The sequence below is a fragment of the Trichophyton verrucosum genome (assembly GCF_000151505.1).
Source record: "Trichophyton verrucosum HKI 0517 chromosome Unknown contig00214_1.f1.exp, whole genome shotgun sequence".
In the NCBI taxonomy this organism is placed as follows: domain Eukaryota; kingdom Fungi; phylum Ascomycota; class Eurotiomycetes; order Onygenales; family Arthrodermataceae; genus Trichophyton; species Trichophyton verrucosum.
Genome location: NW_003315511.1, coordinates 32,658 through 50,462, shown reverse-complemented (window position 1 = coordinate 50,462; position 17,805 = coordinate 32,658). Strand labels below are relative to the sequence as shown.

Sequence of the window (17,805 nt, the reverse complement as noted above, 5' to 3'; positions counted from 1 at the left end):
GAAAACATCCACAGCGCGCTCTGTGCAGAATCTGCTTGCAGGTACTCCGTAGGAAGATGGAACTTATACGGACCTTCCAGAGGCCCGGAGCACAGCCGTTATTCCTCTCTGCCATGCAGATCCTTGCACCGGATCCAAGGAAGGTCGGGTAAACAAACAATTGTTGTCGAATACCGTTACTGGAGTGAAAGCCGCGGCGGAATTAGCAGAACCAGACTCTGGAGCATGAAAAATTTTGTCTGTCTTCCATTTTTCCGGAGTGTGTGCGAAGTGCAATAATATAAACGAGGATAGCTTATATGGGTATTATTATTGGTTAGGTAGCTCTGTGATGACTTTTGCGAATTTGGTAGAGTGTACTCTGTAGAAATGCGCATCTATGCCAGCTTCAATGCCTTGACCAAGCCATGAGCTAGAGACAACATCATGTACTCCCCGTCTTAAAGAATGGAGATAATTCATGTGTATAATTCGTCGAGAAGAGTGGCTGACCGGTGCTTGCATCACTGCTGATATCAGTGAGGCGAATCTTTCCAGGCTTTCTTTCCCAGAGCAAGGGGGGCTGAGCTGGCGGTCATTCAGAGATTTCAATGTGCAATTACGCATAAACGGAGGCCTTTCTCTTTCCCGTCGTGAGCTGAAAAGTGTTGACAGGCATCAATCAATCAATAATAATAAATCAACAATGACGGTGTGGTACCTGCAGTCATGCAACGGAGTATAATCCCAGGGCAAGATCCAGGATCAACATGGGGGTTAAGTCTTAAGTAACTGTCGATCTGGCCACCGGGACAATCAGCATCGAGGGAAACAGGATCGCGGATAGCAATAATAGCTAATAGCAGGCAACTTTCTGGGCCCAGGAGGGTGCTCAAAATACCCACGGCCAGAGAGGACCTGACCCAAAAGCCGCCTCCACCGGCGTCAGGACGTACGCATCCCGGCACAGACGCCCCCCGTAGCTAACCTAGCCGTCTGGAATATAATGTTAAATTTCAACATCTCAATCTCAATCTCTGGTTCATGATGAATAACCCGTGCCAGACGTTGGCAGTTCCCGGCATGTGTGTCATAGGTGCTACCAGGCAATAGTCTCTGGGTTCACGGCGCGAGGTACAAGCTTCCCCTAGCTATCTCAGCAGTTAGCAGTTATCGAGCAGCCGCAGGTGAAATGAAAGGGACCGACTCTTTGCTGCCCTCGATACAGGGTATATCAGGCCTGATATTAACCCGCCCCTGCCCGTGTTCAATAACTAATAATGCGTGCCATCGGCGAGTGGCGCTCCCTGGCCAGCGAGCACTGGTCCAAAGCCCTCCACCGACCAAGCCACCCTGGACTCTCTCCACCGCGCAGCACCGCCAGCAAGCTCGTTCTGCAGCCAACACCGCGATCGCTAGCTCGCTAGCTCGCTGATCAGAGCAGCCAGTGGCCAATGGCAGCGGCATCCTGGCCCTGATTTGCGTCATCGGTGCAAGCTCTGCTGCTTGATTGCTTTTTCCTGGCCGCCCGTCGGTAGGCCTATAAAGTCGGCCTGGCATCCCGGGCACCAACGTTCCCCCAGCTGCCTGACTGACCTTTTCGATCTCGATACCTCCAGACATCCGTCCATTGTTGAACCGGCAGTGCTCAAGAAAGAAAGAAAGAAAGAAAGAAAGAAAGAAAAAAGGCCCGTCAAGATGCCCGTCTTTTCCCGTATCGTCTCGCCCATCTTCAGGATCGGAGAGATCCTCTTCGGCGCTGTAAGTGCTGTCTATCCCTGCCCTAGCTCGGGGTACTCGCATCTCGACCATATTGAATCCTACAGACGGGCTGACTCGATGCATTTGACAGGTCGTTGCAGGCATTATCGGCTCCTACCTGCGCTCCTTCAGCCGCAATAACAACGGCGATTTCCCTCAGAGCCGCTGGATCTACACCGAGGTCATTGCCGGCGTGTCCATCCTGCTAGGCCTGCTCTGGCTCTTCCCGAGCTCCTTTTCCTTCAAGACATGGCCCAGTACGTTTGGCCCCCCTTCTGCCCAGTTATATGTCTCTTACCATTAATGTATAACGTACTAACGTATCACCAGTGGACGTTATTCTCTCGCTGGCCTGGTTCGCCTCGTTTGCCGTGCAGGTTAACTCTCTCGGTACTCGAAACTGCGGTACTGCCTTCCAGTGGACCGGTTTCACCAACGGTGACCCCTGTGGCCGATGGAGAGCCGCAGAGGCATTCAGCTTCCTCTCTGCCTGCTTCTGGATTGTCTCTGCCCTCATTGTATGCATTCTCTCCCGCTCTCTCTCTCACCAAGGAACTTCTCGTTGCTAACAAGCGTTGCAGGGCGTCTGGTTCACTTTCCGCAAGCGCAACGAAGCCGTTGCTGGAGATGGCGTCAGGTCAGTATTCATCTTATGTATGCCTGTCCATGATGAACAGATTGACTAACTTACATCTAGTGGCCGCAAGTGGTACCGCCGCCATGCTGTCTAAGCGTCTTCAAGGCAGCATCCCTCCCATCCCACGGAGCTGTTCAATGCCATCTGCAATGAAGATACACGGCTGTCACGCTACCTTATGTCATGTTATGATCATGACCCACTGACGGTTCTCTTACGTCCCTAATATCTAATCATCTCCTCGATACCCTCACGTTCCTCCGGTTTGGTTTTATAGCCCTGATATACCCGAGTGATGATTTATTGCGAGCCCATGATACTTTCCTTACTACTCTTTTAAAACCTAGCTTAATGAAGATAATGCTGCAATGAAAGATAATCATCCTTCTTTTTAAGAATAATTCGTTTTACACTTTGTACTTCCACATTAAGTACTCTCATACATAACCCTTGCACTTCACCTGTTTCAGACGCTGTCTCCCGCCATCACCAATAATCAGGGCAGTAAGTTTCCCTCCACGGACGCATGAAGTGTCTAGTCCCTTTGTATACAACCGTATCACCGGAAGCTCTTTCGCATCGTGGCCATATATCACCGTAGTAGGCCGTTCATTCTTCTCCTTCACCATCCGACGCTGGTACTCGTCAAACACCTGGCGGACCCTATTAGACTCCGAACCTGGCATGCATCTCATACAGGTAAACTCACCTTGGACCAGCCTGTGCCCTCTTTCAACGAGCTGGGTGTATGGCTATCCACATCAAGAGTCCTCATGGTCATTACAGACGACGGATCCTGACGTTCAAGTGGCACGCCCGGTACCAACCCTCCATGAACAACGACCACATCCCCCATGCCCCTGATATATCCCACCTTGAGGATCACAGGGCATGATTCAAGCCAAGTTGCATCATCGTCTGAGAGTTGACGCGCAAGGACATGGGCCTTTGTCTCTCGTTTGGCACTAGATCCAGTACTCTGTGATGAACCTGAGATTTCACGCCGCGTTAACAGGACCTTATCTTCATGGTTCCCTCGAACGCAAGAAGCACTGTACTTCCGTGCAAGGCGCACTACTTCGACGCTCTCGGGGCCCTTGGATATCAAGTCTCCAGTGAAAATCAAGTGGTCTCCTTTCTCACGGTTAAATGATACCCGTGCAAGCAGTTTCTCTACTACGAAGCATCAGCTCTGAATATCCAAATTGAACCAGATCGCATAATATAATATAATACTTACACTCATCCTTGCATCCATGAACATCGCCAACAATTATAAGTCTGCGTTTTGAACGGCGAAACCACGCCTTCTTCTCGCCTGGTAACAACCGTGCATCTAAGGTCTGTATGTGAGCCATATCACTAAAGCCCGGCAGAGCGTTCGACCCGAACCATCCACCGATGCGGTCTCTGTTACCCTCGTCCAAGGCCCTGTCTAGCTCCTTGTCTTTTACTGTTTCCACAGTGGGGTATCCTAGGCTCTTCCAGGCTGCGAAGGACAGACATATGAGGACGAGCAGGACGAGCAGGTATCGCCTATGACGTAGTGACGTGAAGCTTATGGTGTTGGCGACGGCGCCGCAGCGTCTGCCTGTGCGTATAGAGGGCATTTATGCATCTATCCTGCAATTATCGGGGCGTATACGACGGCTTCAGGCTGGATATTTGCCTGGAAACAGAGGATGAAAGTGCAGTAAGCTCTATACTTGCCGGTCATGGAACCTTGGTTGATGCAAACTCTGTCTGCTTCATGCCTTCCGGTTGATTTGCGCAGTGATCTAGTGAATGGCAATGATTTGAACATTGGTGGACATTTGGTAGAATTTGGTGGATGATATGGTCTCGTTTATCATTCTAAGGGCCAAAATACGTCATGTACAAATAGAGCTCCATGTCAAAATAATAATAATAAGATAATCACCTATATCGCTGGAAAAACCGCTCCTCTTCCATACGCTCTCTAACTTTTTGTATAATCGTATCATCGTAGACCTCCGAGTGTTTCTTGCCTCCCTTGAGAACTTCCGTCTCATGGTGCAGCGCCTCCTCCTTGGTCATGCACACTAGCTCGCTGAGCTGTAATCGTACCCCTTTTTGGCCCTGCTTCAGCAACTCCGGGTCGGCCCCGAAACCATGAACAGGTCGTTCCCGTCGTATCAGCACAAGCCGAGTTGTAAGACCGCTGAACACGCTCTTGCTTCTCCATACCTCCTCAATAAGGTATCCAACATCCTCCTTGCTGATCGGTATTCTCAATCCAACCGGATCTTGCCCTTCGATAGTCTTTGCAAGACGAGCCTCCGTTCCCTGCAGAGCTCCCAAGATGCTGTCGTAGAATTTATCTCTGCTTTTACCGGCCGGGTTGTATTCGTTGGGGTACCCGGATACCTCGCATATGACGTGGTTTGCAATAGTATAGCCAAAGACAGCGGGCATGGTGCCTAGAACTGGCAGTATACGGACTCTAAAATCTGGCAGCACGCCCAGGTCAGAGACATCGCCCTTGTTAATTTCCTCTTCGGCTAGGGGTAGGAGCTCGGCTTTTCCCGGACCCGGCTTCTCAAGTGAGAAAACGACGGGTATGCCGCTTGAGACACCGAGCATCTTCAGACGACGTCTTGTGCTCCTTGATAGAGGGTCTTCTAGACTGAGTGAGATGTCCCCTATAGCAACCCGGGTAGGATCCGATTTACAGCCTGCACCCATAGATGAAATCACCTTGATACCACGCGAGTGGCAGTAGTGAAGCAGCGAGACCTTGGATGATATATTGTCAATGCAGTCAAGGACATAATCCGGTTTGCGGGTAACCGTATCATCCGCCATAGACCACGGATTGAGCAGCTGGTCCGCAGCTGCCTCACTATATAGCTGATTTCGGCAGTCAAATCGCACCCAGGGGGTAACTTGCTGCAATCTTTTCTCGATACAGTGGACTTTCGGTGTTCCCACGTCGGCCAATGTTGCAAGCGCATGTCGATTTAGTGATGAGAGCGTAACTTGGTCGAAGTCTATGAGCCGAATTCTTCCTACTCCCGATCGAGCAAGGGCCGCAGCCGCATGAGAGCCTACTCCTCCACAGCCAACGACTATTATAAAGGAAGATCGGAGCTTTTCTAGGCCTTCGTCGTTGAGAAATACACGGTTTCGAGCAAGCTGTTCGAGGATGAGATCTAAACAGCCACACATTAGCTCAAGTATAGACATGCAGAAACAAAATACATAAACATACCATCATCATAGTCTCCCTGCTGAGCTCTCTTAGCCAGCAAAGCACTTCTTCGATCCTCCTCGCTTATGGGTGGTGTCACCACGCCGTACTCTGTAAGCTTCACGATTTGTTAGCTTGCTGCCGAAATAAAAATTGGGTATCTATATAGCTATCTCAAATCGCCAAATAACCGCATCAATCAACAGCCCAGTCACCCAGAGGGCTACCAACCTTCTCAACAGAACTCTCATCCAAGGCCGGTATCGAAGCCTTGAGCTCCTCAACAGCTGCCTGGCGCTTCACGCTCTGGTAACCAAGAATTGCACCGGCTACCGCAACTCCAGACAACACCGCCGCACCCGCCAGCTGCACGCCATGCGAGCTTGCCTGACGTTGTATCCAGCTAGTCATAGTTTCCGACCTTCTTCCGCCCTGCCTGGCTGCCCTCGGTGGTTCACTGTCTTCTGCGTGTGTGTAACGACGGTCAATCTTCCTCTTATCGTCGTTATCTGCCCATGGGTTGTCGTCGTAATATTCGTAATCCTGTGACCGGCTGTAATTATGATATCGAGGGTAGTCCATCGCTTCAACCTGGGCGATTTATATCCATCACCGACATGGCAGACTCGTCGTGATACGTGTAGGCGTTATATAGGCGATGCGAGATGAGTGATGATGCTGTCCTTCAGCCGCCTCGCTGTCGCTGCGCTTCGCTGGCCGTCGATGTCATCGTACATGAAGTCAGACACGTGACTGTATTTTTCCCCTTGCTATTATAAAAAGGAAACTTCGCCTTCTTTTTATCTCTCTTCACACGAAATATCAAGTCTCGATGATGATAAAATCTCACAGAGCTACACCGAGTCTCCCCGGGACACCTGATAGCTGAGTTAGCCCTCGCGTCGCCTCTTCTGAGGCCTGGGAGGGATAAAACCGCGTTAGATGCTACCCTTGAAGGACACGAATGTGGACATTTGAACAGAGATCTTAGAGACTCTCTTACAGCCATCTCAGCTGCTATCGTGATGTTTTATTATATTTAATCTGAAAGTCCATGCATCCCCTGTTGCTTGTTATTTTACGGGTCTCTCCTCAAAGGAAGATATAAAATGAGCATGATCAAATGATCAACCTGTCTAATGTGTCAGGGTTGCAAGGTACGTTTGTTTGTATTGACCACCTTTCTCTTGCATTTGCGAGTCCAACTACATGAGGAATTTTCATTTCCGTCTAAGGTAAGGGATAATGAATCCCTTTTGCTCCGCATGTTTTGTTCGTTAGCGTTGCAAAACGGCGTCCGAGCAATTACCAATGCCGTGAAAAAGTAGTTTTCAATCTGATATACCCAGTTACCTTCTTTTCTGCATTGCCTACTCTCGTTTCTCCTAGTGTGGCCTCAGCTAACTGTGATATAGCTATCTACTTACCAAAGACACCAATATGTAAATAATATGCTACTCATGAGCACAGGGGTTACCTACTCGATTTTCTTAGACAGTGTATAAACATTGCACAATAGAAATAAAAACGCGGCACTGGAGGAGGAAGGGCAAAGATGATTAGCCGTCCGGTGATGATTCAACGTGTCTAAAGCCAAAGTTGCATGATATCCTACAGGCACCCTGATCGAAGGATGACCCTTCTGATCAGGCTGTATTCAAATACAGTTGTATGGAAATCAATGAGAACAGCAAGAGAGCTAATCTGAGGACACTCGAGGCTTTTCATTTCTATCCTCCTAGATGGCATTTGCTTCAGGATAGTGGTGTCTATTTAATTGAGTGGATTGGTTATATGCAAAAAGATGGTCCATAGTGATATTCTAAATTACAGTGCTTGAAATTGAATGCGACGCCTTAACTCCAAAGTGCTGCATATACGGTATACCCAAAATCGTGGACTTCATGCAAGAAACGCCTTCACAGGGCCTCCAATATTCTTCAAATCCAAGAGGAAAGTGTCGTGTCCGAAGTGGGATACGTCTTCACTTAACTCGACATGCTTGACAGCTTTACTACCAGCAACCTGGAGCGACTCCGCGATTTCTCGCTGCTGCCAGGCAGGGAAAAGAATGTCACTCGCTACACCCATGACAAGTATAGGGTGATTCTTTAGTGAAGAGAGCCCGTTAACTAGATCCATGGGAGGACCTGAGGAGACGGATTCCGATTGAGCAGCTGAAGATGAGCTACCCGAACCCTGCGCACTGTCACCTGTCGCTGGCTGTTCCTCGTACGGCTTTGAGGGTAGAGTTAGGCTACAGGACGCATTATCCTGAGCAGACATCTTCCCGCGCGAAGAAATCTTTTTCTCATTCTCCAGTCGACGTTGAAGCGTAGCTTGTTGCTGTGATATTCCCAGGTCGAAAAGATCCATGGCCTTGGAAATATATAGAAGACTGTTAGAATCGTACTCTAGAGAAAATTTCTCGCCCGCATGGTCGAGATACGTCTCAATTAAGAAATCAGGACACAACGCCGGGTTCTTGCTTGAGTCTGCTCGCTTTCTCCCAAATCGTTTCTCCCACTCTGGTCCACTACGGTAGGTGACTGTAGCAATCTCTCGAGCCAACTTCATACCCGAATGGGGAGGTATTGAATCATAGTAGAATCCCCTCGCCCAGTTGGGGTCCATCATGAGGACCTGACGTTGAGTGTGACGCATGGCAATGCTATAAGGATGGCTCCTTGCACATCCGCTGATGCTCACTATCTTGTTCACTCGCTCGGGAAATAGTATCCCTGCGGCCAAGCTCTGCATTCCACCCATACTAGCACCAACAGAGGCATAGAGCTTCGAAATCCCCAGATGGTCTAACAACCGAAACTGTGCTCGAACCATGTCGTTCAGAGTCAGGATAGGGAACCTGGTAGCGTATCGTTTGCCGTCCGATGGGTCAATTGATGACGGACCTGTGCTTCCATAACAGCCCCCGATCACATTCGTGCAAATGATAAAATGCTTGTCCGTATCCAAGGGAGCTCCTGGGCCGATGAATTTCTCCCACCACCCAGGCTGCGGGTTTGTCTTTGTGCTATGCGCATGACTTGAAGCTGACAAACCGGTGTGGAGGAGTATAGCATTGCTCTTGTCCGTATTCAAGGTTCCCCATGTTTCATAGGCAATGTCAAACTCAGGCAGCATTCCACCCCAATCCAATAGGATATCTTCCTTGGAAGTAAAAAGCTCATGCTTTCCAACTGTATAGGACGGTTCTGGCCCGGAAGCTAACGATCTCCTTGACAGCGCAGCAGATTTGGCCTCTAGGGCATCTAGACATGGGAAGGACATGGCAGGGTTAGACGAATCATGTTGGTTTCCGCCCTGAGGCTTCGACTGGGAGACGGTAGCCTGAGAACTGAGAGACTGCCTGGTGTGATGGATTGCCCGCTGGTGGATCAACGGCACGGCAATGCTGCGGCGGCATGCGACTGTGGAAGCAGTATCCCGGCAGCTGTGAGCCAGACATCTTCCGGAAAATGCCTGCGCCGCACTTCTGGCTGCTTGCTGAACGGCACCCATCTTCTCTAATATCATCTTCAATCTGGTTGCAGTACAAAGTGAGAAGTTTCAATGTCCATCTTCGCTTGTCTCGCTTGTCCGTCCTTCTTTGCTCCATCGTCGAACTAGCTGGCTCCGAGGGCGCTTACAAATCTTGGACCTCGGCTCTTGCGTCATCTTGGCGCTTATCTATTGGTGAAATCTTGATTATTCCCTGGGCCAATGAAGAAGGACTTGACGGATACTTTGGTATTTTGAAGTAATATTATTCGTTAGCGACACTTTATTAAGCCAATTATAAATGAAATTAACCCTTTGGGAAGCATAGAGACTGGAGCTAATTGGTTCTGGAAATGAGCATTCTTTTTCTTGCCAATAGAAATAGCATATTGTACTCAAAATAATAATTTGGCCAATAGTACTTTACTCATTTCCAGCAAATTGTGAGCATGGAATTGATGGCTAATACAGCCATTTCACAACTGGGGGCTTTATACGAGCATGTCGAATTTCTACGACAACGACAACCAGCTCAAGCCAGCGGTTTTGAGAGCGAGATGTACTGACCAGAAGGTGTCCCAAGATACTTTGCTATCTGTTAATAACTTTACCTGCGGCGGTACCTCACTCCAAACTGGCACTATGGGCATCCTGGACCATGACCCCAGCTGAGATTTGGTGAATATCCTAGTTGATCTGATGAACATGACCATGCCTCTGGGAATACCGCCCCATTTATATAAGGTGCATCTCAGTATACCCATCTATTTACATAAACCACTCTAGTCATGGCTGAGAGAAGATTGACGGTAGGGGGAAGCCTGTGCGGACAAAAGGGCAGATCATACAGTGATATAAGCATCCAGATGCCCACCATGGATAACCTCCTTGCTCAAACTGCCCCATGGATATCCGTTTCAGTTACCCCATGGGCACCGACGTCATTGCTGTTGATGCTGCCGGGGAGTTGATTTTGGATCGGCCATCAAGCAAGAGCTTCCTGGCCTCTCGATCGAGATGGTGGGCCACAGAAGCCGCTGTTTACAGATCTTATCGACAACGATGCACATACCGGATTATTAGTAAGAATAACGAAGCTATGCATGATTGCACGGTACTCAATTATGCAGCCTGGCAAACCCCAATGTTTCCAAGTCTTCCGCTGCATATTCCCGCGCCCGGTATTATGATCTGGACGGCGTATGTTGGGCATTCGATATCGTCATGTAGCATGTTCGGGCAAAAATATTGCCAGTGGTTTAATATAGGGGACCGGGGTTGATGCAGTGAGGGAAATGTGCTAATAACCAGGTTTCCCTGATGATAAATGACTGCACTGAAGCTATGATGATCCGATTACTCCGGATATGGCTTCAGGAAAAATGCGTGCATCTTGCTGAAGCAAGCCCCGCAGAAACATCCAGGAGATGGCGGCAGCCAGAGCGGGGAAAGCTCAAAAAGAATATTATTATCATATTTGAGCTCCCGTAACGGATAATCCGTTATGTGTACCAACGTTTCTGACTCTCATGGCAATCGACGGATGTGACGTGAACTAACGACGGCAAGTGGAAGATACACGGTATGACATCCCCTCACTCACCCTTCCTCGTACTGGGCGGGATTCCAATTTCTCTTCAGTCGAACTAAGTATTCTTCCATCAGAAAATAGCGTACTTATGTACTGGAATTCAGCGGGTGATAGCCCAGGATCGGTCCTTTGACCCGAGTGAAGCCAGGAACGCAAGGCGTAATGGGTAGCCGTACTAAACTATATTCGTATTTTGCTCGTCGATCGTCCAGATTTAGTTATTTCGGGAATGAATCCTTGTAACCGCCCTGTTGACGCGACCATTATTTGCCAGGGCCTTTCTTGGGACTTACGTTGGCACTGCTGTCGATCGAAGGGCGGCGCCTGTAACCATTAGATACGAGCAGAAGTTGTATGGAAACTTCTATCCTTCAAAGCGGAGAAACTTCGCAGCCAAGGAGACCCCCCTATCTTTGAGGCAAAGGAGTCCGCCTTCCGTCGCCTCTGGTGGGTACAATATACAGCTAAGTACTCCGTACGTTGGCAGCGTTGCAGCTGTACTACTTATGCCCATGTCCGTGGGCAGGTTACAGGGAGGACAAGTATGTAGCAGATCGACTGGAGGAGGACCTCATGAGAAGTAATCATGGGTGCAGTCCAGAGTACATCCCCCAGATCATATTGGTTAAGCAAGTAACTAGATGACCAGCCAAACAGGTCAGAGGACGTCACTCCGGCAGGAAAAAGCAACGAGCACACCAAGGCCGAACGGTCGGTCGTGCACAGCCTTGAAACTTGACCATCTCGTTTAGTGAAGGGACGGGGCTGGCAACTGGCAACATCTCCAACGCATGCGAAACAGCCTATGTTCCGAGGTAACTGTACACCTCACATCATATTCGTCTTAATAATAGGCTGGCTTCGTGGGCTGGACATGTATATACAGTGCATTATTGAGACAGCTATATGTGCCTGCCATTATAGTTAGGCCTATCTTCGTTATCTCACAAGGGGTCACAAAGAATACACCGTGAAAGCGGCGGATGAGACGAAGCTTGTCATTCACCATTGACTTGATCTGGGAATGATTATCCCATTATCCATACGAGCGCATGTTGAGCCCTTTCTGTGCCGTCTCCTCGTGAAGAAGCCTGTCGTTGCTGTGAAAATCCTCTGCAAGAATGCCCTCCGCAAGATCAAGGATTGATCCCCCCAAGCCTTGATTGACTCAGAGCCTGCAGAGACAAGGACGTCCCTCCTGCGGAATAGGGTGAACCAAATAAATTCTCCTTTGCCTCCACAAGCGTCCCCACCCCTGACAAGCCGGCTTAACAGGGGCGTTAATATTTCCCTTCGAGAACTTTAGCCAGGGCCATGCGCAGGGATGCCAGCCGCGAGGACAACCTTCGACCTCAGGTCAAGAAAAAAAAAGCATCATCATCGTCGTCTCTTCTTTGCGTCGTCATCTTTTGAGAAGAGCTGATCCGCGTTTCAGAACACCCCATACGGTCAGCATCCACTGGCAAAGGCGGGGATACGGGCCTGGGGGGCCTCATTGGATGTTCTCATGTGTTTCTTCTATGAACGCCCATCCCAGTTGATGCACCAAGCAGAAAAGCTTGTGCAACTTTGAGCAAAGGATTGGATCGAATCTTTGCCAGAGTCGCGGATGACATGAATAATAATTAGCCACGGAGCCCATATACGGAGCCAGGTGCGAGCCCGCAGTCCAGAACCACATATTATGGAGCCGGACAGATAGGCGTAACGGGAACTCTGTGCCTGCCCGTGATTAACAGTGGAGGACATGCGACATGAGAGGCCCGTCCGATGGTCAATCCGGTGTTTTCTTCCGCCTGGGATGGCGAGTCTGTTGAACCTGGAGGGACTAGGGGTGCGCAACGAAGCTGGGCCGCTCGAGGATAGAGACGGCGGCAGTGGCCTTCTGACGCTGCTTCACAGCAATAGCCCGGGGCACATATACTCTGCGGGCTGCTGCTCTGGTTCAGAAGGTTGGTCTTGTCTCTCGCGTGTGGCGTGGTTGCTCTCCATCTTTGACCCCATAGCAGGAGATGAAGTTGACGTCGCCGGCCTTGCTGTAGGTAAGTAAGCAAGCTTGCTTTGTCAAGCGTGACCCGGAGATCTCCCTTTCTTCCACCACCAAAACACGCGCCTGATCCTCCTCCTCCCGCTGCTCCCTCTCATCCTCAGCCACGGCCTGCATACATCACGCCCAACCCGCCAGCCTTTTCCCTTCCATTCCTTCCTTTCTTTCATTCTGTCATTCCTTTGCGTCTTCTCTTTCTTTTGTTTGCCTTCTTCTTCTTCTTCTTCTTCTTTTTAACTGTTGTAATTGTGCAGGTCTCTTTTCTAATACCGTATATAGAGTGCAGAGGGGGCCCTTTTTTTTTCACCAACACTAGCTCTATAAACCAGCTCCGGGACAGCTTTCAAACCAACAACATCCAGCTCCTTTGGGCGTCAATGCGGGTTCTCGGCTCAATATAGCCCGGAGCAAACATGATTTCCTTTCGAAAATGCGTGGTCATCGCCTTTTTCATCCTTTCTGGCATCTTCCTGCTGCATACAGCCCACATCAAGCCCACGCTGGCTAAGGCTGAACCGGGGACTCATCGCCAGCGGTCAGAGCCACAGAACGCTCGACTCACTACTAAGCTGGGGTCCAAGGCCGATTCTACATCTGAACAGGAACCTGAACAGGTGTCCGAGCCCGAGCCTGAGAAAGAGCCTGAGCCGGAGCCAACTACACTCCGGGGCCGTCTTAAATACCATTTCCCCTATGGCGTAAAGGCCAAGTTCCCTGGATACATCTGGCAGACATGGAAGTATACGCCTGCAGACGGGGAGTTCGACCCTATGCTACGGCCGTTAGAAGCGAGCTGGACCGAACTGCACCCTGGATTCGTGCACCAGGTCGTGGACGATGAGAGTGCGATCTACTTCTTGAAATACCTCTACAGTTCCTTCCCGGAGATTATCGAAGCATACGAGTCAATGCCCTTGCCGGTTCTCAAGGCTGACTTCTTCCGATACTTGATTCTTCATGCTCGAGGAGGAATATATTCTGATATCGACACCACCGCCCTTCGATCAGCAACAGATTGGATACCATCAACGTTTGACCGGTCAACTTTTGGGTTGGTCGTGGGCATTGAGGCGGACCCAGACCGTGCTGACTGGGCGAAGTGGTATTCTCGCAGGATTCAATTCTGTCAGTGGACCATCCAGTCGAAGCCAGGCCATCCTGTCCTGCGGGACGTCATTGCTAGCATCACGGAGGATGCCCTGCGCATGAAGGAGGAAGGAATTCTCACGAAGAAGGGTATGGACAAATCAATTGTGGAATTCACCGGCCCTGCGGTCTGGACGGACGCTATCTTCAGACATTTCAATGATCCCCTCGCCTTCCCCAGCGAAGATGGCAAGCATCGAAACATCTCTGCGCACCATTTCACTGGCATGACGAAGCAGAAGCAAGTAGGCGATGTTGTCGTTCTACCAATCACGAGCTTCAGTCCTGGTGTCCAGCAGATGGGTTCTGAAGAAGCAGACAGCGACATGGCTTTTGTTCAGCACGAGTTTTCAGGTATGTCCACATACGTACATTAAAAATCTCACCACTACCCGACGGCCGAACTTATCTAACTGTTACCCATAATGTAGGAACCTGGAAGTCCGCTGAAGACAGAAGAATCGGACACTGGTAATTTTTACTACCCGGCAATATCTTCTTCTTCTTTTTTTTCGTCTCTAATACCGCCGTTGAACGACCGCTTTACGACCTTCTCTTACAGCCAAAATCCCTTTAAAGAGGGGGACCTTTATTTCTAAGATTAGTGATTCCCGCTGAGGTCGCCAGACTCCATCAGCCCGTTTCTTTTTCGACTCACTCTCGTTACTTGCATTTGATACCATTTCATTCGTTCTACTCTCAGTCCTCGCTCGCTATATTCCCACTCTCGGCGACAACGAGAAGCGGCATACCCCTCGTACAACCAGAGCAGGCACTCTTGTTTATTTTCCCTAGTTGACCTGCATTTCTCTTCTTTGTCAATATTTATCTACTTTTTTTTTTTTTTTTTTTTTTTNNNNACCGGCACTCGGGCGGCATTACCACAGTACATAGATTTTTCAACCCGTTTAGACTCCGCCTACACTATCTAGTTTACTAGGCGTTGAGAGGGAGAACAAAATGCGAGGCATATTATTCTGTTAACTACAATATCCAAGTACTCAGTCAAGATATATATATGTAGTATTTTTAAGTAAATAAATGGTAGGATAAATATGTAACTGCGAATGGTATATAGATAAAAAAATATAGGCGGTAAGGCAGTTGTGAACCGTCACCCGGAGGAAAGATAGCCGGAGCGTTTTCGTGACAGCCCTAAGAGTCACCGTCGTATATAAAGTTGGACAAAAAGAGAGGTACAACAGAGGTAGTGCCAGGAGGTTGTAGTGGTAGTAGATGATTTAACAATGTCGAATGCTGATGCCATATTGAAGTCGCATTGCGCGTGGCATAGTTTGCGCTTAGTGCAATTAGATTGATTAGTTAGGTGTGAGCGAGCCCAAAGAAAAACTCACACAAGGAAGCCCAACCGTCAAGGTTGCCCCCCAAAAAATTATTGTATTCCCGTCCAAGGGCTCGCTTAAAAGTCCTGGAATATCTCTTCATACCGTGCCTTCATCTCATCGGTATACACCGCCTGTGTGGCTGGGTCCGGAGGGTCCGGATACTCTTCGAAATTCGCCGTATCTGCAGGATGGCTCACCTGCGGCACAATTGGCCCCTTAACCCGCTTGCGGTATAAGTCGTCCCAATCGATGCCTTCAAAGAACGGATGGTCCCTAACCCGCTGGCTGCCTCCGGATATATGGCCCAGTCGTTCGGACGGATTGACCTTGCAAAGAGCACTAATTATATCCTTAGCTGAGGCAGGCATGTTCGCGGGAAAACGGATGCATCCTGCAACTATCTTTTCGTATATCCCCATTGGGTTTGAGTCCCAGAAGGGCGGTTGACCGACTATAAACTCGTAGATGAGGATTCCCAGGGCCCACCAGTCAACTGCAAGGCCATGGCCGCTGTTATGTATGACTTCAGGAGCAAGGTATTCCGGTGTGCCGCAGAGGGTGTAGGTCTCGAGGTTATATAGCTGTTTTGCGAAGCCAAAGTCGACTAGTTTGAGATGGCCTTCCTGGTCGAGGAGGATGTTTTCGGGCTTGAGGTCGCGGTAGGCTATTCCATGCATGTCATGCAGGTACCCGATCACTAATGTTATTTCAGCGGCGTAGAATTTAGAAGTGTATTCGTCGAATCTGCGGGCTCGTCGGAGGAAGCTGAATATTTCGCCGCCAGGGCAGTATTCAAGCTAGGCATGGTTAGTCGGGGAGTCCGTACAACATAGGCTAAAAAGGGAAAGGTACGAGGTATGATAGGTCCATACCAGCATATAGAGGCATTGTTCATCCGAAAAGGTGGTGATTAGCGTCGTTATAAAAGGATGACCGGCAGCCTTGGAGAGGCACTTGCTTTCGTTTCGTACATGTTCGACTTGTTTCAGCTTTATTACTGCAGGCGAGAAAGAAATCCTCCGTTAGACAATGGCTCACCGCTTCTTAAGTAGTTGGGGGAGGGATCGGGTAGTCTACCTTCGGCTTTCCTGAGTATCTTCAGAGCAAAGATGTTCTTGTTGGGTTCTTTGGCAGCCTTTAACCTGGCAAACCATACCCGAGCAAAGGTGCCTGTTACATGTTAGTAGCGTCCGACATAAATTCAAGAACGTAGACTGGCACGTACCCGTCCCAAGGGTCTTGATGAGATCAAAGTCGTCAATTGTAAGTCCGTTATCGGGCAAACCGGCATCCTGCTTCAGCCGGGCTTGAACAACGTCCTTGGGCGTCCTAGGCCGCGATGCCGGCCATGAGAGACGGTCCGGCTTGACCTCAGCCTCTACATGGTCATGCTCCAGTACCTGCTGCTGCTGCTGCTGCTGCTGCTCCTTCGCATGTGCTATGTCAGGCAACAGCTGTTTTATCATCTTTGTTGTTGCCATCACAAAGAGATGCGTTTCCTTTCCCCCGCCTTCAGTTGTAGTTGTGGTGTATTTCGTATATATCCAAGCAGACAGTAACTCTGTGGTTTGGTATTTCCCGAGCAAATTCCTTCTCTTATCTGTCTGCTCTCCTTTTTTTCACGTCGCCATGCCGACACGATGGACGCCTAAGAAGGAGACCAAGCCCAGCGAAACCGGTTCGGAGATTTCGGCGTAGAGCGATACTTGGGTGACGTAGTCAGTTGCAGCTTGTTCAGCGGGCATTGAGGGCGCAAACGAGGTAAGCTGACGGGCGCGACAATCGCCATTGATGTCTGGAAGCGTCCGCAGGCCGAAGGAGAAGCACACGAGACATCGCCGTCCTGGGGGCTTTTTCTGTTTCGTTTCGTCTTCAGGCAAGCTAAAACGAAGCGGAAAAGCTCTGGCGGCGGAACTTGCGACTTTCTCTGACGTAATAGGAGATTAGTCATGGCTTAGTCAGGTATCATGGACAGGGAAGAGCAGGGCGGGAGAGAGGAGGAAGAAAGGAGGACGGCAGGGGGAGGCGGAAGAGGAAGCGGGAAGTGGAAGTGGACAAGAGACGATGATATTAGTTATTGGTAGAGTACATGCAGAGCGCAGGAAGCAGGTCTAGAGCAAGAGAGAATGGTAAGAACATCCCGAAACAACCCGATGCCTGGCTAGGTAGGCAGGTTGGGGCGCGATGCTGGAGTATATACAGCAAAGGGACACCTCGGAGAGCATGCTGTCTGCTGGAGATAGCAGGATATAGCAGATAGTAGGTGGTAAGTGGTAAGTGGCAGATGGCAGATGAGATGGTAAATAAACGGAGAAAGCAGAAGAGTCCATCAAACGACAGCAAAGTTCACAAGAAATGAAGCACGTCTATGCAGAACTCTTCGAGTTTAGAATCAGACCAACAATCAAACTATCCAGAGAGTTAGCACACAGGCCATCGACAAAGGTGGGTAATGGCAGACATACCCATATAGACCCAGGACTTCACCAAAAATCAATATCAAGACCATTCCTACAAACACCTTGGACTGTTGCATATACGCGCGTGTTCCCTATGTGTGTTCCTTTTTTAGTACAGGATCAAGCA

The 17,805-nt window shown here is 49.4% G+C and overlaps 5 protein-coding genes across 5 annotated transcripts; 2 read left to right on the top strand and 3 right to left on the bottom strand.

The window, feature by feature from the left end:
* Positions 1 to 1,259: 1,259 nt before the first annotated feature.
* TRV_02428 (uncharacterized protein) lies at positions 1,260 to 2,309 on the top strand (the record flags this gene model as incomplete). Its single annotated transcript, XM_003023398.1, has 4 exons — positions 1,260 to 1,366; positions 1,563 to 1,740; positions 1,832 to 1,997; positions 2,071 to 2,309. 4 exons carry the CDS (start codon positions 1,260 to 1,262, stop codon positions 2,307 to 2,309), a joined length of 690 nt encoding a protein of 229 aa, XP_003023444.1.
* Positions 2,310 to 2,814: 505 nt separating this feature from the next.
* TRV_02427 (uncharacterized protein) lies at positions 2,815 to 6,170 on the bottom strand (the record flags this gene model as incomplete). The annotated part of the gene is made up of 7 exons (XM_003023397.1): positions 2,815 to 3,030; positions 3,087 to 3,553; positions 3,618 to 3,913; positions 4,084 to 4,155; positions 4,299 to 5,550; positions 5,610 to 5,699; positions 5,804 to 6,170. The coding sequence occupies 7 exons, from the start codon at positions 6,168 to 6,170 to the stop codon at positions 2,815 to 2,817; spliced, it is 2,760 nt and encodes a 919-aa protein (XP_003023443.1).
* A 1,320-nt stretch (positions 6,171 to 7,490) lies between these two features.
* TRV_02426 (uncharacterized protein) lies at positions 7,491 to 9,125 on the bottom strand (the record flags this gene model as incomplete). Its single annotated transcript, XM_003023396.1, has 1 exon — positions 7,491 to 9,125. The coding sequence occupies one exon, from the start codon at positions 9,123 to 9,125 to the stop codon at positions 7,491 to 7,493; it is 1,635 nt and encodes a 544-aa protein (XP_003023442.1).
* A 3,356-nt stretch (positions 9,126 to 12,481) lies between these two features.
* On the top strand, positions 12,482 to 14,250 carry TRV_02425 (glycosyl transferase, putative; the record flags this gene model as incomplete). The annotated part of the gene is made up of 3 exons (XM_003023395.1): positions 12,482 to 12,726; positions 12,750 to 12,969; positions 13,129 to 14,250. The coding sequence occupies 3 exons, from the start codon at positions 12,482 to 12,484 to the stop codon at positions 14,248 to 14,250; spliced, it is 1,587 nt and encodes a 528-aa protein (XP_003023441.1).
* A 1,043-nt stretch (positions 14,251 to 15,293) lies between these two features.
* TRV_02424 (uncharacterized protein) lies at positions 15,294 to 16,700 on the bottom strand (the record flags this gene model as incomplete). The annotated part of the gene is made up of 4 exons (XM_003023394.1): positions 15,294 to 16,016; positions 16,092 to 16,216; positions 16,258 to 16,389; positions 16,445 to 16,700. 4 exons carry the CDS (start codon positions 16,698 to 16,700, stop codon positions 15,294 to 15,296), a joined length of 1,236 nt encoding a protein of 411 aa, XP_003023440.1.
* Positions 16,701 to 17,805: the final 1,105 nt, after the last annotated feature.